Source organism: Myotis brandtii, unplaced genomic scaffold (assembly GCF_000412655.1).
Source record: "Myotis brandtii unplaced genomic scaffold, ASM41265v1 scaffold436, whole genome shotgun sequence".
NCBI lineage: Eukaryota > Metazoa > Chordata > Mammalia > Chiroptera > Vespertilionidae > Myotis > Myotis brandtii.
This window is the reverse complement of record NW_005366679.1, coordinates 508,432-533,125: the sequence shown is the minus strand read 5'-3', so window position 1 is coordinate 533,125 and position 24,694 is coordinate 508,432. Positions and strand designations below refer to the sequence as shown.

At 37.9% G+C, this 24,694-nt stretch overlaps 1 protein-coding gene across 20 annotated transcripts in view; it reads right to left on the bottom strand.

The window, feature by feature from the left end:
• The window catches only part of MBNL1 (muscleblind-like splicing regulator 1), a 197,899-nt gene that overhangs the window by 51,549 nt on the left and 121,656 nt on the right, over window positions 1-24,694 (bottom strand). The window contains exon 1 of one of the 20 annotated variants that reach the window (XM_014546221.1): window positions 17,635-17,657. The exons of the other annotated variants lie outside the window; for them this stretch is intronic. Coding sequence (XP_014401707.1) covers window positions 17,635-17,637 — 3 coding nt within the window. The 5' untranslated portion in view covers window positions 17,638-17,657. Of the gene's footprint in view, window positions 1-17,634; window positions 17,658-24,694 lie in introns of those variants that run through there. 20 annotated transcript variants of the gene reach the window in all.

The following is a 24,694-nucleotide window of genomic DNA, read 5'->3' as shown; positions in this document are numbered from 1 at the left end:
CATATAGATAACATGCGTTAACTATATGTCTAACTTCCCAACACACCTCTAGAATGGTGCTTTTGCAAAACCTAGTAATGTTTTGAAAATGCACATTAATTAACTGCCAAATTAAGCTTTATTATTTTGCAATTTCTTGCAACATAATAGGAAATTTCTGGTTCAATCATCAGCCCATTATTCTATGTGTCACTGTTTCCTTTATACCAGATAAAAACGGGACTCCATACTATATTCACATGAGAAAGGAATAAAGGGTAATTGTAACTTCGATTACTCAGATAGGAAAATGTTACTGAGAAATGTCAAACTGATAGCTTAGCAAAAATTCTGATGCATTGATCAAGGGGTGTACCAATAAAATGAAACTGAAAATGTTTGGGGGTTTTTTCCCTGTTGTAGTAGTTTTGTTAGAATAACCATTTTACATGTTTCCTGGCTTCACAAAAACCAAAGACAATAAAAAACAAAGTTCATGTTTGACTCATTTTATCCTACTAGAACTTGATATTGATAATTTTAATGTATATTTTCTGATTGTGACATACTCATCTATAATATTTGAAAATAACAATTTTGTTACCCACCTTAAGAGAATCCGACCATATTATAAAATCAAACATAAAAGGCCTTTTATTAAATTAAAAGGAATTGTGCTAAATTGGTGTAGAACATTTTTCCAAAACAATTTCAATGAATCATAATTACGTGATTAAGTTCCAAATTATCCAAAAGAGGTTTAAGTCTCCATGTGCAACTATTTTTAGCTATTTTTGAAATTATGCTTTTGGGTTTTTTTGTGTGCTTATTTTTTTAATTTAATTGTGAGCACTTACCCATAAGTCAAAATAATTTCAAATTTTATTTTTTAAAGTTATCTTTGTTGTTGAAAATATTACAGCTATCCGCCCCCCCCTTTTTTTCAAATTTCATTTTAAATGTTGTGGCTCCTGATTTACAACAAATTTATCTTGTACTATTATTGGGACAACTGTTTTTTTGGTTTGTTTTAACTTTTTAAATAAATTGTGGTATAAAAAGGACCATTATTAAGGGAGTTTGTTTTCAACATTAATCTAGAAGAGAAGAAAATTGCCTGTAAACAAATGAACTGATTGTGTAAACAAAAATAATTTGTTTAAAACCAGTATTCTACATTATAAACTACCAGGGTTTGCTAAAGCAGACTTGCTTATGTGGGGAAGGGTTTTAACTTTTTAAATAAATTGTGGTATAAAAAGGACCATTATTAAGGGAGTTTGTTTTCAACATTAATCTAGAAGAGAAGAAAATTGCCTGTAAACAAATGAACTGATTGTGTAAACAAAAATAATTTGTTTAAAACCAGTATTCTACATTATAAACTACCAGGGTTTGCTAAAGCAGACTTGCTTATGTGGGGAAGGGGGCCCCCCCCCCCCCCCCCACACCGCAACTCCCCTCTGTCCAAGAGTGAGCTGGTGAAATTATTGGAGCCCATGGAACACACAGCAGGAAAAGATTTATATAATGTGTTAGTCAACACTGTTATTTTAGGGAAAGATTAAATAGAGTACCATGAAAGGGCCAAGAAATACCTAAATAGATTCAAATAAAAATTACAAATTATCAGTAGCCTTATTATTTATGCATAAAACATATCACCAATCATTTGAGAATAAGCAGGTCTTGGAATACCAATGTTCTTATATCTCAGATTTTCTAATTTGGGTAAACTTTCAGATCAGATCATCCATTTTTAACAGTATATCACATGCTATTACCTGAGCTTAAAAGCTGCCTTATTATATTTTCTTCTTGTATAGTTTTGCCAGTTCACTACTTATTGTGGCTATCCTCTGTCATTTCTCTTTTTGCTGTCTCTCTAATGATATATTTAAAACTATACTACACCTCATGTTTTTTTTTCCCCTTCAATATATTTCTACGAGTCTACTATGTAAAAACATTTGCTGACTCGCCACAGCCCACTTCTCCTACTTCACTTTTCATAAATTAAGCATTCTGCTCACACAAGTGAACAGATGGTTCATTAAAATAAGCAGGTAATCCCCAAAATTCCTTTTTGAAATTTTTAATCGACCTCTCTCTTTTTGTAGATCCAATGACCTACAAAAAAAAAAAGTGGGGTGGACGGACCATAAAGCATAACATAGGGCACATTTGAGAAAACGGATCATCAACACTATGCAGTGTGTCCTCTGATACCAAGGTGGACAAAGTGCCGAGAAAAACAGGCGGGGAATGAAGCACTTTCACAATCCTTTCCAATGAATCTCACAATGACCACCTGAGAAGTGGTATCAGTTACACGATGCTGGTGGGGAAGGCTCACAGAGGTCAAAGGACTTGTCCAGGATCAAGAGTAGTAAACACAGTGTAAGTCTCAAAGTCAGGTGTGAGGCCAAGTCTGAGGATGATGTGCTCTGTAACGCGGCTGGCTTTCCAGAACACCCAAAGCCAGGTGGTCTTAACAGATACAATGGCAGTAAGTCAAACCATGCCGGTGGGAATATTCAGGCTATTCAACAGACAATGGCTACACCAACCTAACAGGGACAAAGACTTGTCTGGGGGAAGGTACCGTACTTTTCCGTGTATAAGACGCCCCCATATATAAGACACCCCCCACTTTTCCAACCCAAAATTAAGAAATCAATATTTTAAACATTTTGCTGGTTTTCCTCTTAAGGCCTTCTCCTTTTTTGGCATCTTAAGGAGTTGTTCTTCCTGTTTTCTCCACTGTCTGATCATACACTCAGTGGGAGGGGGTCCAAATTGTCTCTCTGCAGCTCTATGTCCATGCTCTTTTGCATAGTTGATTACATTCAGTTTGAGTTTTGCAGAGTAAGACAATCGCTTACCGATATTTATCTTTTTATTTTTATTGACATCTTTATGGGCTCAGAAAGCTCCAGTCCCTGTTGCATCTGCGCACTCTCCACACCTCCACTTCCAATTAGGGCATCAACTGATGTCAGTAACAATAAGGCTCATGATTGGAGGAAGCCTGATTGACAAGGTATGGGCAGCTACACACCCAAGCAACTCCCTCCTCGGCTGACTTCCTTGTATAAGATGCCCTTCAATTGTCAATCTAACGATTTTAGAAAAAAATAGTGTTTTATACATAGAAAAATATGGTATTCAGAGAGTTTCAGGCAAAGTGGAAGTAACTTAAAAGCATGGTCAAGAAATCTGCAAGCAAAAATTATCCATTCATTGAATGCTTTTGTTGAGGCCTATGTGAAGTTCAGGAAGACTTGGTCATAGGCTATAGAAAGACGGCACTTGTGAAACAAACTCAAGTGTGATGACTGTTCATCTGGTTACGTGGTACCTAACAATCTAAGACAAAACAGTTGCACCACACTACTCAAGTGGGTTAACAAGGTAAGCTAGCACACAAATGGCCTCTGTGAAATTTATTAAGTCCCAAAATGGTAGAGAAGAAAAAACAATCAAAGGATAATCAGGACTATCCTGCAATTGAGTTTTAAATAATGGTATTACTCTATAAGGAAATGAAAATGAACTTGGTCTACTACGCCTGAAGCAATAAAATATCTGCTTTGAAACCTTAAATTTATAATAAAAACATTTCTCACAAAATAAAAACTATGCATATTGTTGTTCTACAAATTTATGAACATAGTTAAAATACAAGGCAAGAAAATGAACTGTGAATGATGGGGGAAGGGGGACATTACTGTTTATTGTCTATGCTTTTCCAGGCAGAGCAGTGGACATAACCCATTTAGTCCACTCAAGTCCTCCTGAGCCCAGCTCCACCTGCCCTGCCCTGTTTATCTCCTTCTCAGCACTGGTTGTACCTGCCGTTAAGCTGCTTATTTATGTTTACTGACTGAGTGACTGAGTCCACCGGAAATGTAAGATCCACGAAGGCAGGGCCTTGTCTCCCACCCGCTCAGAGTGAGCCACAGTGTTGAATAAAGGGAAGAACAGATCTCACATGGTCCCCCCTGCCATCTATGAGGAGAGTACTATTGCCCCATCTCACCCCAACTTTGCTGACGAGGATTCGGAGATCCTGTGAAATTAAGTAATTTGTATAAAGTCACAAACTAAAGCGATGGAGACTCATCTGCCTGATTCATATGTACTGTATGAACACAGTTGGCAGGCTGCATTTAGAATGAAAACAATCTCAAGCTGAAATTCAAATAGCCAGTGGTGCTTAAAATACGGCAATTAAGAAAACCTCTGACTTTTTTCACCATATTTGTATATATATGTGTGTGTGAGTGTGTGTGAGTGTGTGTGTGTGTGTGTGTGTGTGTGTGTACTAGAGGCCTGATGCACAAAATTCATGCAAGGGTAGGCCTTCGCAGCCCTGGCTGCCTCACGGCCCCGCCCCCTGCCCACTGGTCATTCTGGAAGGTCGTTTGGGAAGGTTATTCCACCTTCTGGTCTATTCAGCATATTAGCTCTTTATTGTATAGGATATAATAAAGTATAGTCAGACAGACTTCTTATACCTATCAACAGAGTACACGTTTAGTTATACCATGGATTTCACACAATTGACTATGACACTTGGCAAATCATAAAGTTGTCTATGTTACCCCTTGGGAAAAACTCAGTTTTGCACCCAATGTATTAGTGTTGAGACTGCAAAGATAATAGCAGGTCTCAGTGGTTCACACTTTGGAAGAAATTGTGAAGAAAACCTATCTGATCATCTTGGTTCTGAAATCTGTAGGTTCCTCTTGGAAAACGGTTTAGGATGAACGGAATGTTAGTGATAAAAATAGATTCATACTAAATCGGTTACTCACAAAAACTGTTAAAAAACTCTATAAATGAGATAACATTTTTCAGTGAGGTTCTTAGAAAAAATTATTTAAGATGTTTTTTTATACATCCTACTGAAAGTGATAATATCTCTGAGGACTCTGAGAAAGAAATGACTCATTAAGAAAACAATTCCTACAAAAAAACTGGTGAATTATATATAATATTCAGATTCGCTGTGCCAACTATTGTGCATACATAAGAATGAGGAACATATAGCTATAATTTTGCTAATAAACTTATTTACATTGATCTATTAACATATATTGGATATCTATTAGCTTATCATTATGCTGGGTGACAGGATAGAAAAAGGAATACAAAATGCAATTCCTACTCGTGAAGAGAGTCAGACATAGGAGACATCCATGCAAGTTGACTTTCTGAGCAATACCCCCAATAAGAGGTATGAATAAAGTGGGTTAAATGGTCTAAGGCAGGGGTGGGCAAACTTTTTGACTCGAGGGCCACAATGGGTTCTTAAACTGGACCGGAGGGCCGGAACAAAAGCATGGATGGAGTGTTTGTGTGAACTAATATAAATTCAAAGTAAACATCATTACACAAAAGGGTACGGTCTTTTTTTTTTTTCAGTTTTATTCATTTCAAATGGGCCGGATCCGGCCCGCGGGCCGTAGTTTGCCCACGGCTGGTCTAAGGATATTCTCTCAGACCTGAGAGGATTCACATTCTACCTTACCATTCATTCTCTTGAGAGGGTAAGTCAAATATCAAGAGACTATGATGTCTTTGCTGCCCGTTTGTGGTGGTTCAAATCTGAGAAAGTGAAAGGGCTGGAGTTGCCATGCCCATTAAAAGCACTCTGGAACCTGACATTCGCTTTGGATCTCAAGAAGTCCTCTAGGATAGATCCTCCCAGCAAGACAACTGGTGGTTTTAATCTTCATTACAGACTTAAAAGCTGGCCAATGGCCATGAGCCCCTTCTGTGTAAACTCTATTGGGAATACAATGCCGTGCTTTCTAAGATCTCAGAGCTCAGTAGGCATGGCTGCAGAAGGGAACTGAGGAGGAACAAGAGACATGGAGACAGACCACTAAGGGTTGGGTGGGAAGGACAGCGATGCTTATGTATAGGAGTTCTGTTCCCTTCCTATGGCATCTAGGTAAGAGACTCTGGACTCCTTCTAGGAGGTACTTCAAAGACAGAAGATGACACCACTCTAGACATTTCGAAGCTAAGGCAACAAATTGTACATGGCACTAAAATGCTAAAAAAAAATGTAACAGACCATATGCACGTTAGAAACAGATGAAGAGGCTTTGAGATTTTCTACTTGGATGAATTCTCAGGAATATTTTTGCATCTTAGATGCAGTTTCCCTTACATTCCTGCTGAAAGTGGGAGTAGCTACCTTTCGGGAGAACCTGATGGCTTTGGCAGAACGCTGAGACCTTCTGAAAGGCTGCTTTTGTAATGGATGTGCCTTCTTCCTGTGTCTTTCCCACCCTGCCATTATGGCTCAGCCAATTAAAGTTATTACATAATTTGCCAAAAATAGAAAGGGGTTAGTGAAGAAGAAATGTTAAAGGAGATATATATTCAAAAATTAACAATTAACTCTTTGAGCTAAGCTGGTGTGGCTCAGTGGTTGAGCATGGACCCATGAACCAGGAGGTCACTGTTCCATTCCCAGACAGGGCCCATGCCCAGGTTGCTTTGAGCATGGACCCATGAACCAGGAGGTCACTGTTCCGTTCCCAGACAGGGCCCATGCCCAGGTTGCTGCCTCCATCCCCAATAGGGGGAGTGCAGGAGGCAGCCGATCAATGATTCTCTCTCATCATTGATGTTTCTATCTCTCGCTCTCTCTTTCTCTCCCTTCCTCTCTGAAATCAATAAAAAACATATTTTAAAAAAATTAACCCTTTGAAGGTATGGTACATACTGTAGCTGCTTAAGAAGAACAGAAATTCTGGGGCCGTTGGTTATTCAAAGAGGCAGAAGTAGGGTTAAGTATGTGGATTTGCAAAAGCATTCCACACATTTTTTGAGTTTTGAAATAGCACATGAAATGCAAATATGTATAAAAGGCTCAGTTTGTTGAGCTCTGCCCCCATTAACACCACTGCCATGGGTCTCTTGTCAATTTTAGTTCTCAACTTTTGTCTCAGAAGGAGGTTCTGAAACTTTTCACAGAAGCAATATGTGGCAATAAGAAGTGAACCGCATATTACTATGGCTACAATATTACCTAAGGAGGGATTGTATTTTTAAAAATAAGGCCCATCTTTGGGGATCTCTTCATATTGCATTATATAAAGAAAAAAGAAGTCTTTATGCAGCTACTATTTGCTATTTATAAATCTCAACTGCCTCTCCAGAATGTAAACATGCTTTTCTCTTTTTTTCTAAATGACAGGACTTCATGATGCTCCCTATGTTTGTAACCTGGGCTCAGTAAAACAAATGCTTAAAAGCAGTTTGAAATTCATTCAGATGATAGGAGCTAAGACAGTGCCAATATGTTCCCAACTCCCTGCAAACTCAGCCTTTCCCACCAAACGGAATTGGAAAGCATTCATCAGAATTTTTAAAATGTGTTTCCCTGTGAGTTGGGGATAGGAAGGGGATAGACAAAGAGCTTCGTCACGCCTGAGGCAATGGTATACTACTTCTCCCTGCTTCCAGTTGGGACGTCAGCCCTTTGCTGATCAAGTCGGAGTTTTCATCTCTAACGCATACTTTGTTTCTCATCTTGACTTATGCCAAGGTGTTGTGTATGGGAACTATCACTGCAATAATGCCTGGCAAACGCTTAGTTGGATGCTACACAAATAAAACCACGTCAGGCACGGGCAAAATGCACAGAAAATAAGAAAGCATGCAAAATGTAACCTCCCCCCCAATGCTGACAACCTTCTTCCCAAAAATCTCCTAGAACTGTAAGAAGCATTAATGTTCCCCATGTGGCTCTCAGGCAAGTTGCAGGAACCACGTTTTCAAGTGAAAATGACAAGGTCAAGGAGAAGAGGCTTCATAGGAATGAGGAGCTGGAGGAAGAAATGGGAATGTGGGAAGAAGGTCAAGCATCTGAAGGCCAATGTCATACATCTGTGAACGGAAGCTTAAGCAGTCACATAACACATCCGGTCCTAGCTGTGAAGACTTCAGATTTAAAAGTTGGAACCATCATTATCCAGTCTAGGGAAGGTTTTCATTTCTTCAAGAAAGATGGTGCTTATGTGTAATATTAGGCTGTGAGGTTCCTTTACCACTGATTAAGGAGACAGCACTTAATAGTGGAAACCAAAAGGCAAAAAGATATATTCATGTTCAAATGCCAGCTCTGTGACCAACTTTATGCACACCACATTATCCTCTGGACCTCAGTTTCCTCATCAGTAAAATGGGAATAACTATGTAATTTACAAAGTGAAAATGTATGTAAAGCCAGTACCTAGCACCTAGAAAACACCAGTAAAGTGTAGATATTGCTCTTATTATAAGTTTATCTGAATTTGTTAAGTGAAATATTCCAGTCTCTCTCATATAAGTGTGTTCTGAAGGCCTCGGTTCGTTGTTCTGGTAATCTGGGCCTTTACACAAAGTACCAGCTCCTGCTCTGCCCTCCACAGATGGTGGGACAAGGACATCCATGCCTGTGTCCTGTGACCCTCTTCCTGAATCAAGTACCCCCAGCATCAGTATTACTGCTACGTGGGTGTGCTTCTCTGATGTAAGAAAAAAAGCAGGGTGTTTTATTTCCAAAAGCTAGATCTCAGACTAGTCACCAGAGGACCAACACCCATTTATACCCATTTGGTGTGTGTGTGTGTGTGTGTGTGTGTGTGTGTGTGTGTGTGTGTGTAGAGAGGGGGGGAGTAAAGAAAGGAGGAACAGAAAAAGAGAGAGGGAGTATGAGAAAGGGTGAGGGGGAAGTGGGAGAAGGAGGTAAATAGATGATACAAATGAAAATAAACATAAACAGAAAAATCAATATATACCCTTCTATACAGGGCCCCTATGGAGATTAATCCCCATTCAAGGTCTATGAAATACTTCATGTGAACTTGACAAGATTAAATAAAAATGAATTGGGCTGAAAACCAGAAAAGGTTTATTACTGCTCTGTATTAATAATATCCACATTCACATTTTCCAGTAACTCAGAAACTGCACCAACACCTCACTTTCCTTCTTTGCCCTTACTTTATTGCATGATTCATGGAATGAAGGTATTTGCTTTTTTCAATCAGTTCATTTACTTGCATACCTGTATAAATAAAGTATCTGTAGACCACCACGTGTGCCTCGTAGATACCTACTAAATTCTATCAATGAGATCTCTACATTTCCAGCTCCGAGTTTCAACTGCTAGGTCTCTGAACCAGACTTGTTGGCCATTTCCCAGAAAACCCAGTCCTGCTCTCATCCCACAGCATATCCAGTCATACATCCTCAAAGTCATGGACCCCAGGTGGGATGTTAGGTGGGCAGATGTGGGAAGTGAACTGGACGTCTGAAGCCCCCAGGACCAAGCCAGGTGCTCTTAGAAGAGAACTGAGGGCAGAGAGGAGCGAGAAGAATCCCGCTCCATTCAGTTATGAGACTGGGCTTCTAGGGTAAGAGAGGCTGGAGATCTAAAAACTATAACTAATCTTTGTTAGATATTTTCATTTTTCAAACCCTGCTTGTGTAGTACTCCTTTGAAACAAGCCTTGATATTTTAAAGCTTTATGGCCCTCAGACCTTCGTAAATTCCCAAATGTAGAAATGCTTCACTCTGTCTGAGTCGCTGGTGATGGGAACAGTCAACAAGGACACACCAAGGTGGGCGGCCAATAGGTGCCTCTCTAGCCAAGTCATTAAGCTGACTCGGAGCACGTGACTTGCATTTCCTCCCAAGCACCAACACAATCCATTACGTGCCCCGAATCTCTGGGATTGCCCCTGGATATTCAAACACAAGAATGCACAGGGCCTAGCGAAATCCTGTTGGCCTATAAAACGGTGCTTGGGGCCTGTGGCTTAAAGAAAGGAGCTCTGAACAGAGAACTGTAGGGTACCTAATCTCAATTTTTAATTTTATTTTTCTCTATCATTTGTAAAATGGCCTTGGTAATCTGATTCACTCCTTTTTATATGGTACTAATACCCCTTTTATCACTTTTCTTAGACTATTGGAGATACATGAGATACACTCAAATCTACCCACAAAGTATGTGTGTGTGTGTGTATATAATATATATGTGTATATATATTATATACACACACCAGTCATATAAATATATTGCAAATATATATAATTTGTTTTCTACATATACAAGTAAATATACAATTATGAGAATCATAATTGCTCAGGAAACACGGATTAGAAGGGTACAGAGGGACTTTATCGTAAGATTGAACTAGTCAGACATAAAAGCTTTCTGTGACTTCTGATGAGAGGGACAAAGTCATTTGTTAACCAAAATTGCAAAGAGTACAGTTTTAAGAGACAAAGATGATATATGAGAAGGGAACACTTTTTCAAAAAAAAAAAAAATCTGCAACAGTAGAGAATAATTAAAAGGAGTGACTAAACATATTTTAGTTCTTGGTTATATGGAATCGTGGCTTTTGAAGGAAGAACTCACTCTACAGCGTCCTTTACTCCTCTCACATTTTAATTTTTAGTTTTAATATCGCCAGTCTTCAATGCAGACGATTTCTTTCTTTCCAAGGATTTACTTTGTTAGCTTTCGTTTAATAACAGTTTTACATTCAACACCAACTGCAGTGCTGTCTTGTGTTCGGTGCAGGGTTATGCTACTGCAGTGATATAAAAATAGCAAAGGCAAAAAAAATTCACAGCAGACTAGAATAGCTTAAAAATTGAAGCTTTCAGATAAAGCTCTCTGAAATAATTATTATAGATACAACACCTGATTCTCTGCTGTAAAATAGTTCTTCATTATATAATATGACAATTATCTCTGAGATGCGTATTTCTCCCTAGACTTATAAACTATCAAAGTTATACTGGGTCTCGGAAGAGTTCAAAATCCAAGCCGCATTGGCCTGCTGCGTCTGTTTACTCAATCTATTTTTATAACACTGCAGCAGCCAAATGCAACTCACCAAATACCTGCTTCCACATTCTGCACCGCATTGATTCAAGAGAGAAAATTCAAGAGGGGCCAGCTACAAACTGTGCTTGTTTCTAATAAGCCAATCTACTCTATACTATGAAAGGCAAGGCCACAGGGAATCACTGAAACATAGGCCCAAGGATTTTAATTTTTGTCAATCTCCGTTCTGCCGGGTGAGACAGTTGTCTCCTATACCTGTATAAAATAACACAAGTGACTTTTCTCACTTTGCAAGTCTGAGTGTCTGTACTAATCCTCAGTAGGTTTCCCCAAACACAACCATGTTGGGAGGGATACACGTATCATCTCTACAGCAACCTACTACACAAACACATGACAGCTAAATTATTCAATAAAATAAATCCTTGACCGGGAACATCTCTCAGGCCAAAGAACAATGCCAAATCTAAGTCTCACTTTGTGAAACATTGCCAACAATTCAATGTACCCAAGTAAAATCAGCTTGAGAGTACTGACAGAATGGGACTTGCCAATTAAAAGTTGTTGCCATGGAAACAGGCTTTAATATGTGCTAAGAAAAATATGAACACATTATGCTTTCTCTTCAGTCATTTACATTTGGACATAAAATGTAAAAAACACAATTATAGAGAAGGGTGTAGCTCCCTAAGGGAGCATCAGACGCATTCTCTTGTTCGTGAAAAAATAAAAGTTCCTTTCTCAACCAGAAATGAAGCCATACTCTGTTTTTTTGAATTTTTCATGGATTATTTGACTAATATATCACTTTCAGGGTATGGTGTGATTTCTTTTTCTAAAACTAAACTTTTTTTTTCCCAAAGTACTCTATGAGATTTATATTTTCTGAAAGTCTTCAAACACTGTGTTCTTTGAAAAATAACTTTAAAAATATCTTTTGAACCACTCAAGGGGAAGATTGTTACAAAGGATCCTTTGACATTCTAAACACTCTAAATACCACATGTGAAAAAGTATTTTAAGTACATCATTGAATGTTCCTGACTGTTGACTCAAGGGATTAATATGAGTTAGACTCTAGCCAGATGACCATAACCAGCCACGGGATATAAAATAGGGAACCACTTTATCACTTTTATTACTGTTTTACTAACAGAGTCCATGACAAGAATTCTGGGCATAGAGCTATTAGTCTTCAGGTGGTGACCCACAATATAAATATTAATGTTTTGTAGAAATTCTATCATGCAGTTCCCAGATTGTACTCACTTCAACATCACTCCAAAAGGCAAGTGACGCATTTAATATCTGTCACTTGAAAGGATCGATCTATTATGATGTGACTTAATTCATTACATACATAAAAGAGTCATCCCATGACTGATGAAAATTTAAAAATTATTTATTCCTTTGTCAGTTGAGGACAGAATTATCAGTCATGTGGAAAAGGTGCTGAATGGGATAGTTAAATAATACACTAATATGTACACTATCGATTATCCAAAAATAATATAATATAATTTGATATAATTGAAATCCATGAAGAGTTTAATTGATTATGCTCTAGATGAAAGAAAGTAATTGTTAGGAGGAACTTATTTTTTAATCACAGGAGATCACCTAAACTAAAACATTAAAAAGTATGTAAAAGGACCAGGCCTATAAATTCCCCTTTTTCTGCCCTGACAGAGGACTAGGGCATACCTTATTTATTTAAGGCAATAATGGCTTTTGAAAGACTTAACCTAAGAAAGACCTAAAAACAAGAAAAAATATTCTTGGAGAAACAAGTATATATTTAAAAATACCTTACAAGTTCATTTCTTTTCAAAACCTTACCCTATTTGTCTCTCAAACTGAAACAAAGATGCAAATCATACCACAAAACTAAGTATGGCCAGCACAATGTTTTCTTCCTGCAATTTCTACTAGAGACGTGGGACCTCTCTTGCATTACATAAAAAGCACACATAATTCTGAAAACTAGACCATGCTTATTTGATCATCTTTTCAGGCCTAAAGAGTGAATAATAATTACCTAAACAAGTTCCGTGAGAACATGCCCACAGAAGAATCAAATCCGCAGGCAATACTCAGGAAAACAACCGGCCAACAGGACCACAGCCTATCTCATGGTACAAAGTTTGGGATTCTGAACTCCTGACAACATTGGTTTATAGAATTAGGCACTTCCAAAGCAACACAATAGATTGTCTGATTGTCCAAGCAAGATGAAACAGATTTAGATTTCAGGTGTTACAGTCAAAGGTTGGAAAAGCAAACGTCACATCAAGGCCACACCTGCTAAGGGAAAGTTGAAAATGGCCCTCTTCAGGGCCCATCAGATTTGCTGCAACAACCAGCTCCGTGTCAGGCTGCCTGAAAGGGTGTTAAACACCGTGACTGTAATCTATTGGTTGCTTAGTTTCTTTTTCTATGACATATTGTTTCATAGAGTACTGTCACGACATTTTGTGGCTTTTACACTGACAATACAATGTGATTTTCTTTTTTTTAAAGGTAACTTCTAAATATCAATCTGAATTTAGTTTGGATGCTTTTCAGACTATAAACATTTCATTTTCCATTATTTTTCCATGAATCTCTAGCAAGGCAAAAACCTGGGAACAACACTCTTTGGGGATAAAGGATTATTTTATATATGAAAAGGACTTGTAAAAAAGTTTTAAATATACCCTGACATATGGGTTAAAAGTATAATGATTGGTAGCTACTCTCCTAAGAAGTATTTCCTCCTGGCAGAGTTTGCCGTAGCCTATCTCCACCTACCACCACCCCCTCTAAGTGTAACTTTTCCCAAAATAAAACATTATAAACTTCTGTTGTACCCTAGGCATATGGAGGTCTGTAATAATTCAAAGACAAATTACATAAATTTTATATTTTGAAAAGTGAGATGAAAATGTTTGTCACTTTGTTAAATAACTAACAGAGGTTGCTAAGTCAAATTCTCATTTAATCTAAACAAATAGTAAATCCAATAAGTAGTAAATCTAAAACTCCCTTTAATGGTATGGATTTACTTAGGTGCTACTGATCTCCTTACGTGTCCATAACATACAATGGGAATCTGAGGTGAGCAAAGGTGTAATCACTAAATCTCTCAGTCACAGCTTAAAGGGACAATCTCCAGATCATCATTTTTGTTGTTTTTCCAACATGACAGACATAGTTTTCAAGGTAAAAGGACCCTGAAATATATCATGATACATCTACATGCTAAAAAGTGTTGCCCAGCTGACGAGGCTCAGTGGTTGAGCGTTGACCTATGAACCAAGAGGTCATGGTTCGATCCCTGGTCAGGGCACATGCCTGGGTTTCGGGCTCGATCTGCAGTTTGGGGTGTGCAGGAGGCAGCCGATCAATGATTCCCTCTCATCATTGATGTTTCTATCTCTCCCTCTTCCTTCCTCTCTGAAATCAATAAAAATAAAAATAAATTGATGCCAAGGCTCAGAGATGAACACAGAGGGTCCCTCCAAAAACAACCTGAGAGCTGTCCCTTGGGAATCAGCTCCATGGCAGTCGTTCTACGGGGATAACAGATCTTTGTTGACCTCCTCACAATGGAGCCTTCACACGGCTCATCTAATCTGATGTATTCTCTATTCATGGGACAGGACTGCTCTATCACCAACATTTGCAGATTTTTGCTATTTTCAGAAGACGTTCTGGCTCTGCCTGGGCATATAAACAGCTCTGAAGCTGTGGAGGGCCATGGGCACCTGTGTGTGCTATGGACTCACTCTCCAGACACCGCCCACGTGGGATGAGCATAAACTATTGGCCTTGGAAACGCCCCAGTGGAACTGTGAACTCCTCTAGGGGTTCTGTGAACTCTGTAAGCATCCCCGGGGTAGGTGGGAACGCCAAGCTCCAGCCGTGGTAATAGTTGTTACAGACCCAAAAAGTGGGGTTCATTTCAGCACCCCAAAGCAAATCAATCTGCACAGACTCATCCTCTGCAAGCAATCTGTCAGAGAGGCTGTCAGTGGGTAACAGACAGAGATCTTAGAGAAATTTTGGTAGAAACCTGTGTCAAAACAAAACTCTGATACTGCCTCCCCGGAGAGCCATGTGTCATGGGCCCTGGAGCCCTGACATGGGATTAAACAGGTCCTCCCTTCCCTGGGCTGTGAGACTGGAAGGAAGGCCTCCCTACCCCTCAGGTGAGAGCCACTCCTTCCAAGATGTTATGGGGAGACTCGATAATATGTGGAAATACCCTGATATGTATGAGATGGTATACAAAATAAACTAGGTTATAGAGCTGAGATTGATACAGCAAAAACCAAACAAACAAAACAAAAAATAAAATGAAGTTGTAGAAAATGTCAGAATAACAAAAACTGAATTTAAAAGGTAAGAAAAACAAGAACGAGATAGCTCCCACTCAATGTAGTAAGAGACATAACAGAACACCTATCCAACTCCGTTCTGCCATTGAGGACAAATATCTTCAAGCTAAAAATATTAAAGGTATTATACTACACTCTGCATAATTGTCTGGGATTCATATCCAGTGGCATTCATGGACCAAAGTACTATAATAGAAGTACTATAAAAATAATAGAGTCTCTAGAAAAAGTTCTCCCATTTATTTGGGATTTTCAAAGTTTTATTTTGCCTTTTACACTTCAAATTACCTGGAGCTGTAGGGAAGGGGCAGGAAAGTCTTACTTCCATTATCCCTCAAGTTCTCACCAACACAACGTATGGCTTCTCCAGCTTTTGTCCCTTCTTAAAAGTGTTATGTAACCCAGTGTTATCATGGCAAGAGACCAGGATTCTATTACAGATTCACAATGTACTCTTACATTTCTGATTTTACATTATAATTGTAGGGGAAAGAAAGGTTTCCTTTCCTTAACAAATCATGGTCTGAGTGGCAGCCCGCTTACCTACTGCGCAAGACAAACAGAGTAAGAGTGGGCAGCTAGATTTCCATTTGGCTCTTCTACTGCCAAGTGGGTTCAGAGGCAAACTATTTCATACTTATATTTGCTTACTCGATTAAACATTACCACCTCTGCTTACTAAACAAGTCTAAATATAGCAGCCTTGGGGTAACTAAGGAGTGTGTTATGGCTACTTGGTTACACTAAGGTTGTTTGTAAATCAATTGAGAAATACAGCAAGCATCTAGTATATCCCTAACCTCAAAAAATATGACCCCTGCACTGAAGGAGGTTAGGGTAACAAAAGAGTTGGGAAACAAAGTAATAAGTCAAACAATTATTTGCCATCAAATAACTGACACCTTTAAACTCACTGTCTGGGCTGATTCTTTTGAAATGAAATTAAGCATTTTAGAGAAAAACAAACTTTGGTCTTTTCTCACCCTGCTGTTATAAAGCTAAACTAGACAGCATTTTTTAATCAGAGAGGTAAAACACACCCTCCATAGAAACACATCTGGAAATTAATATATGCGAATGAAAAGAATAATTGTTTACACATTAAATTAAGACCAATTTTCATAGAAATATGAATGTGGAAAAGTGAAATAAAATTTTGCTAACTAGTGAATATAATCATCACCCAAATGAATTTTGTGATAGATTTTTCAATAACATATTTCCCTATTATAATAATTCAATAAGCATGCAATTATAACTATTCATCTTTTTTATGTCTTAAATTTTACAATATTCAAACTGTAAACAAATTTTTTAAAAGAAAGCAGTGTGCATTTATTTTATAGGTAGAGTTCGTTTTTATTTTTATTTTCTAGCATGTAAGAATATATACTAATTCAATTATGCTCTGGGCTTTTTCCATACCCTGCCTAAAGAATATAGACATAGTTCTATCAAGCAAACCTATAAACTTCTGCAACCTTCACATATACCCACATTCCCAAGTCCAGATGTGTTCTTTCAACTAAAGCTTTGTTTCAAATAGTCTGACTATGGGCAGAGTATAGAGATGCCTTTTATGTAAAAGTAATATAAAAATAAAACTTGTTATATAAAACACCTATGATCAAATCTTAGTTTGAGAAAAGATGTATGATTTTTGCATGTGGGGTCTGCCTAAAAACAGGAAGTATTTTCTGACATGAAGCCAGTTTATTCATCTGACCCCTGACACTGTTTTATTTACTGTGTCCTTTACAAATGGTATGTTATAAAAACTTGCTATTATAAGAAAAAAAAACTTAATTTGGAATGGGCTTATGAATATGTTGATTAATTAATCTTCCTATGTAATGCAAAACAAAGCATATTCAGGAAGATAAAATAATAACTCAATACTTAAAGAAATATGCAGGAGAATATATACGTATTTGAAGTATATAAATACTCATAAGTGATTTAAAAATGAACCTAATACAGGAAAATGTGTAAAACCTATATTAAAATATAGCACTGAAAAATGTAGTAATTCCTATATGAAGGGTTAAATATAACATATTAGAGTAATAGAAATACTTATTAAAGTTTATAATACTTATTCAAGTTTATAATATGGGGCGGGGGGCAGGATGATGAGGCAAAAGCTATAAAACCTATTTCAAACCTCTTTAGGAACTTGTACCTAGCAATCAATTAATAATCTGAAAGATCTCCCATCCCTATTCCTATCACCTGTCCATTCCCCTTATCTTCTCATTTTCTTCTTTCTATTTGGGGTTCAGCATTAATTAGACCTGAAGATAAACTCTGGGTTTAGATGCAAAGAAAGAGTCTAATTTGAGCAATCTGGAAGATAAAGATAGTGTCAAATTCTCAAATTAGCCCACTTCCTTTTTTCCTCTTACCATTTCAGGCACTGTATTTTAGGCATTCAAGGACCAATATGTTCTACAACTGTTAATGTCGGATTTGGTGGACACTTCCTATTTTTATACTTTACGATGCATCTTTCAAACTTCAAATCTGTTACCAAAGGAAACGTCTCAAACACAGAGAACATAGTAAGTGATGAACAGTGAAGGAAAATATTTTTATCTCAAGGTTACACAACCTGAAATGTTCTATGAAACAATGGCATACAAATCATCATACCCCAAAATCTTTAAGAGCTCTTTGTGGGTTAGCATTAATATTAACTCATCCAGGCTGAGAACAGTAGTCTGTGGTTTTAAGTTCTGTTTTAGTTTTAGAAATTATACCTGTTTTGAAGGTCTTTAATTGCCTTAGAGCAGTGGTTCTCAACCTTTCTAATGCCACGACGCTTTAATACAGTTCCTCATGTTGTGATGACCCTCAACCATAAAATTATTTTCGTTGCTACTTCATAACTGTAATTTTGCTACTGTTATGAATCGTAATGCAAATATCTGATATGCAGGATGTATTTTCATTGTTACAAATTGAACATAATTAAAGCATAGTGATTAATCACAAAAACAATATGTAATTATATATGTGTTTTCCGATGGTCTTAGGCGACACCTGTGAAAGGGTCGTTCGACCCCCAAAGGGGTCTCGACCCACAGGTTGAGAACCACTGCCTTAGAGGGTTAGCATATAATGTCATTAGTCTCAGTCTACTCAAGGAAATTAGAGTCCTGAACTAATTCACATGGAGTGAGAAAGGGTACTTAAACCCTTAACCCATTTCATCTAAACCTTGACCAAAAACAAACAAACAAACACAAATTAAACAGTCAAACTAAAAACACAGAACCAATAAAAACTGAACAAAAAACAAACAATCCTAGTGTATCCTCCTGTTTCTTCACCACTTATTTGTAGCAATTACTAAAGTGTAATTTAGAAAAGCTGTGTCCCAATAAATATAATAAAGACAATTCTAAGCAATTTGGAATGGTCCCAGGAAAGAAAACTACATCTTGCCAAAAACTATAAAGTACAATCAAAACAATAGTTTGAGAGAAAATCTGAAATAATTTTAATATTTAAGCCTCAAAAAAAAGTTACTGTGCATCCACAGGTGGGTTCTATTGCACAGAAGAATGCTGTAATTACCCAATATCAATGACCACTGGTTGGCAAAGGATCACATACTTTCATAAAACTTTTCAGAAATAACCATATTTGCAGTTTAGCAGGTACAGGAATCCCTACTTCATGTACATTCTGTGAATCTGCTAGGACTAGGTAGTCTTCAACAGAAAAACTCAAGGTTAATTATCAGAAGTGTCAGTGGTAACGTCTTGTAAAACGAGTCTTTATATTTAATTGGCATTGCGTCCAACCTAGTTTTAAGTTATTCAGTATATGTTAAATATACAGGATAATCATATTATAAATCAAAATATAGTTGCTAAAGTAGTTTGTCTACTACAAACGTACTTCAATAATACAGTATAGTAGGAAGGGTTTCTTGATCATTTGGGGAATATAAAAAGGTTTTATCTTTTTCAAAGAGAAAATATTTATAGGAAAAAGCAATGATACAGGTATATTTAAAATGGTTTTGCACAAAGTTGTTTAGCAATTAAATAAATAGCATGTATGGAAACATTTAAATAATTTCATAAAACCAAACAAAACTGATAAATATTATACAAGCAAGTATACTACTATATCTCATTTGCATAGCAAGACTAGATGGAATAGCCTTAACTCTCTTTCCTTGTGCCCAGAATATGACAGCTGTACATTTTATCAAACAACTAGAGGCTCAGTGCATGAAATTCATGCACTGGGGGGGGGTTCCCTCAGCCCAGCCTGCACCCTCTCCAATCTGGGACCCCTCCGGGGATGTCCGACTGCCGGTTTAGACCCGATCTCACAATCCCAGACTGCTGGCTCCCAACCGCTCACCTGCCTGCCTGCCTGATTGCCCCTAACCACTTCTGCCTGCCAGCCTGATCACCCCTAAACACTCCCCTGCCAGCCTGATTGACGCCTAACTGCTCCCCTGCCTGCCCGATCACCCCCAACTGCCCTCCCCTGCTGGCCTGGTCGCCCCTAACTGTCCTCCCCTGCTGACCTGGTTGCCCCCAACTGCCCTCTCCTGCCGGCCATCTTGTGGCGGCCACATGGGAGTGGCCATCTTGTATGAGGGTATGACGGTCAATTTGCATATTACTTCTTTATTACATAGGATAAATTAACCAATGTAACAATAGTTCTCATTGTAAAAGAAATTAGGGCCATGTAGAAGATAGTTAGTTTACTCAATATTAAAGAATTCTAAGTAAATAAGTGCCAAAGATTCTATTATGAATGTGATTTCCAAATAGACTGAGGCATACATTTAATTCCATCAATAATTTGTCATTGGACACATAATGACAACTAACATTAATTGTTATATAACATGTGCTAAGCGAGTGCTTCATATGTATTTGCTCATTTAAAACCGTACACTCCTATTGGTAGGCACTATTATTACCCCCAAAGAAAGGATAATGTAACTGAAACAGAAACAGGTTAAGCAATTGGCTAACAGTCATATGGCTGATAAGTTCAAGTGCCAAGTTTGAACTTCTTAACTTGGGCTCTACAACCACTCTACCAGCCCCAGCTATAGTGCCTCTTCTCTACTATCTAGAGCAGTAATTTTCAATATTGTAGTATGCCAACATGCAATAAACATGCAATATCTGATTATTTAGTCAGGGGCGCTGACCTCTATTCCCTTATATTGCCAATAAAGGACAACAACCAACACAATAGCTATCAGGTGTAGATGAATCAAAATTATACCTATTTTTTGTCAGGTGGGCCACAGCATTTTAGCAATTAGTTTATGTGTGTCATGAGATGAAAAAGGTTGAAAATTGCTGATCTGGAGGTTCGGGTCCCTGGAGATGGTTTAGTCGGAACACAGTTTCAAATCAACCCAGATTCCAAGGCCCACATAAGAACAAGGACCCAGCCAATTTAATGAGAAAAGCATCATTCCCAATCATAATTCTATTAAAACTGCAAAATGTCATCTTATCCAAAAGGTGACTCTTTTGAAGAAAGGTACAATTCTTAACCATTATGAACAGCTTCCTACTCACAACGAAAATCTTTCAACTACTTGGAACAGACTCACTGTTGTTGCTGAATTTTCCTGACTGCCATGGTTTTGGGGTTTTGTAATGAAAGGAACAGGAAGTTGGCCTGTGACTCACCAACCACAACCCCAACTCCCGATCCCATTCTGAGTCAAGGGAAAAGGGAAGACCCGGGAAAAGAGGAAGTGAGGAAAAGGGAAACAGACCAGGAGGAGATGGGGAACGAGTCAGCGTGCAGACCCGCAGGTGCAATGGCAGAATCCCGGTTCCCCAAGAAGACAAAGTGCTTGCAGCCCTCAGAGCAGCTGCCAAGACACGGATTTGGGACAAACGATAGGATTCTTCTGCATCTTTCACAACAAGCTCTTGTTCCTAAAAACACGCTGTTTGCCAACAAAGTGTTATTTCAGATTCCTTGGGCACTGGCTCCGCTCTCGGCTAGATCTAATATATGACCCTCTACGTTAACAGTTTGACGAATGGCAAGTTTCCAACAACTATTAGTCAGCAAGTCTTCCCCGCCATTAACATTTCATCCTGCTTCTGAAACAGCTTCCTGTATCAGGTATGAGCCACAAATAACAAGGGCGCGTTCAAAGAATCCCCTCCAATTTCAGAGACTCCAACTATGAAGGCAGAACTATTTCACAGTATGAAACAAAGACTGAAAACAGAAAAACAATTAAAGTGCAGCTCTATTTATATTCCTTCTTGATGATCTGTGAGAATGTTTTCTAAGACATCTGAGTCAAATATTTGTATATATCGGGACAATTTAACAGAATAGAGTCATCAGAAAAAAAAACTACATTTTTAAATTTTTAAATGTTTTAGTCCTTAGTTTAAAATTGTTTTTGAAATTGTATGAACTTCCTTTTAAAAATATAATCTCATATTATACTTCAGACTCTTGATTTATGAATATATTGATATGTCCTGTAGGAGGAATATGAAAATAAATAGAAATTCCTCCTGGAAACAAAGGGTTGATATCTAAAACCTGGATCTGCTGAAGTCTAAAGGGAAATAAATATGGCTTATGTTGCATTGCAAATGCTTCTTAAATTATACCGGTACGACTGTATTAGCCAGTTGGAAAACAGTCCTGTTCAGGATTCAAGAAATGTATGGAAATTTAAGTAACAGGTCTCTATTAGGATAATTATTATTTATTTTTCCGAATTCATTACCCAGGATGTTATCAACATTTGTATGCATAATTCAGCAGTAATCAGTGGTGTTTATCTCGACTAACTGATCCTCTACAGACGGCAGTGCATTTATGATTTCAATGAAATTAATCTTCAATTCTCTACACTTCATTGTGAGAAGAGCTACACACACATTGCCAAGAGGAGCCTTTCGGCATCCATGCTTTGCTAGAGGGGAAAAAAAAAATTTTGGAGCAAACCCCATCTTTATTCACCATAGAAAACAACTATTCTCAAAAGGAGCTAAGAACCTCAATGGCTTCTGATGCACGTGTGTCAAAAGGTATCTTCTTTGTCATATAAGTAAGACATAAGAATAATAGACACATTCCAATAAATAGCATGATAAAGTCAATTCTTCGCTGTCCACGGGAAACATAATTACTCCCCCTTTACAAGTCCTCTTTTGACCCAGAAGCAAACAAAGAAGCCATCATTGTTAACAGTCCCACATCCCTGAAGCCCTCCTCTACTTTCCCAATTATCATTCCACGTCCAGGTACACACTGAACACTTTATTCTTATTTGGTAGATGTGATCTAGATTTTCTTCCACAAATAATATAGCCATGGCACTTTCCCGGCAATCACATCCGGCCCGTGTGCAGCCTGCTTCCTTTGACTCCAAGTTCACACCCTGGTTTGAATGGCCAAGGCCTGCAAGGGAAATGCCAGGGCAGATCTGTCAGCTCCGTGGGTTTAAGCCACTGTCGTGTAGCTGCTTAATAATTTATACTAAGCCGGGAAGTGGCCACGTGCAGTGCCGCTGGGAGACAGTGGTGGCTGACACCGATGACACGGAGTGGGACGGATGACTTCCGGCCCAAGATGCCTCAGAGCATTTCGCTTTCGTGGGGCCATTGCACTCGCCCTGTTATCCAGCGAATGAAAATGGTCCTTCCCTAGCCAACGCCCTCCTCTTGAAATGTAAACGAAGTGCACGCATAAATGTCTTTTGCTAGGACTGTAAAAATTGGATAATTTTCTAATAAGAAATCACTGGACCTAGTAAATTTAAAAATAAGAAGTGATGTTACAAGTGCTCTTTCTACAGCTGGGCTAGTCTTCTCTTCTAATGTATAGTTATTTTTTTAACTTAAATGTTTCTAAAGAAGAAAAGATAAAGGAGATCCTCATTTTTAAAGCAGTCTTGATATGGACAAGATGCACATGAAAGCCTTTATACAAGAAATTATATGGCATCTAGGATGTGCCACCCCACCCATTGTCCAACCCACCACCCCCGCAAGAAAAAAGTGGGAAGACAGAAGCAACATACTTAACAAATATTAAAAATCTTGACATGGGATCATGCTATATTATTCTACTCTCTCCACTTCTGAATATGTTGGAAAATCTTCCTTTAAAAATTATTTAGTAATAGCTAATCATAGAGTTTTACATTAAATCACTTCTTTCCCTAAATTAACTGAATCACTGAAGAGAGTCAAATATAAACTCTGCCTAATATATTTTCCTTCAAAAGTAAAGCTTTAATTACTTTAAATAAATATATAACACATCCTCAATTTTGCTCTGAAATATGAACACTATCATTTTAGTCTATCTCTGCTGCATCAAACTAGTAATGCCTAATATTCTGCAAATGATTCCTTGACTGTTAATTAAGGGTAAATGAGATGGTGCCTAAAGAAAATCTGTCTTAATTCACCATCCCAAATAACTGATTAGCAAGCCATGATTTCGATGTCCTTCATTTTCATCACAAATAGTAAAACAGAAAAGGATGACGACGATGTTCCAAAAGCTGCTCACCTTCCTACTTGGCTGCAATATGTGCTTCTTCATTCTGCCTACGTGTTTAAATTTCAGTCTTGCACCTGTCATACTCTATCCTCTCAAAGCATCAGATTGCTCCATTTCCAAAATAAAACAATAAACTGAAAGATTCCTTCATTAATCTTCCAACACGGACCACTTAAAAGTAAGTGAGGCATTATAGTTTAATTCAGTTAAATTTTCCATAGCATCTACATTCAAATGGAAATGTATCTGCCAGCTTATTAGGTGCTGAGGATATTACATTATACCGTGCAGAGTGCAGCAGGATGACTCACACAGCAAAAGAAAAAGAGAAATGGATTGAAATGGAATAAAATTAAGCACTATAAAAATCAACTGGTAAAAATAACACGTGATAAAGATGTCTGCTTTCTCTAAAAATCATGTCTTGAAACCAGATGTATCTTTCAGACCAAAATAAGACACTTTGGATGGTAATTAAATTCAAGGTTGGAAAGCTGTTACTCAATATTCAAAGAGCAGCAAACCCTCTGGCTTGGGTTACAAACCTGGTTGTCAGCATTTAACCTCCAATGTGATCCTGAGACTACTCCTCCTTTGTTTCCATTTCAAGTTTGCAGTTAATAAATTGAGGAATCTTAGAGTTGGAAGAGAATTTAGAAATAGTGTGGTGAACCACCTAATTTTGTAGATAAAGAAATGAAGGTTCATGGACTGTCAGGCTTGCCTTCCCTCTAGGTTGTAGCAAATTTAGCAATCCTTTGACAGGTTTGCCTTGACACAGGCTGCCTTGTTTATGCTTTTGAAAGATCCCTTTATATCTTTTGAGTTCAAACATTTATCTCCCTCCCTCATTCCTACCCATATATACACTCACATAAATCAAATATATATATATGTGTGTATGTGTGTGTGTGTGTATAT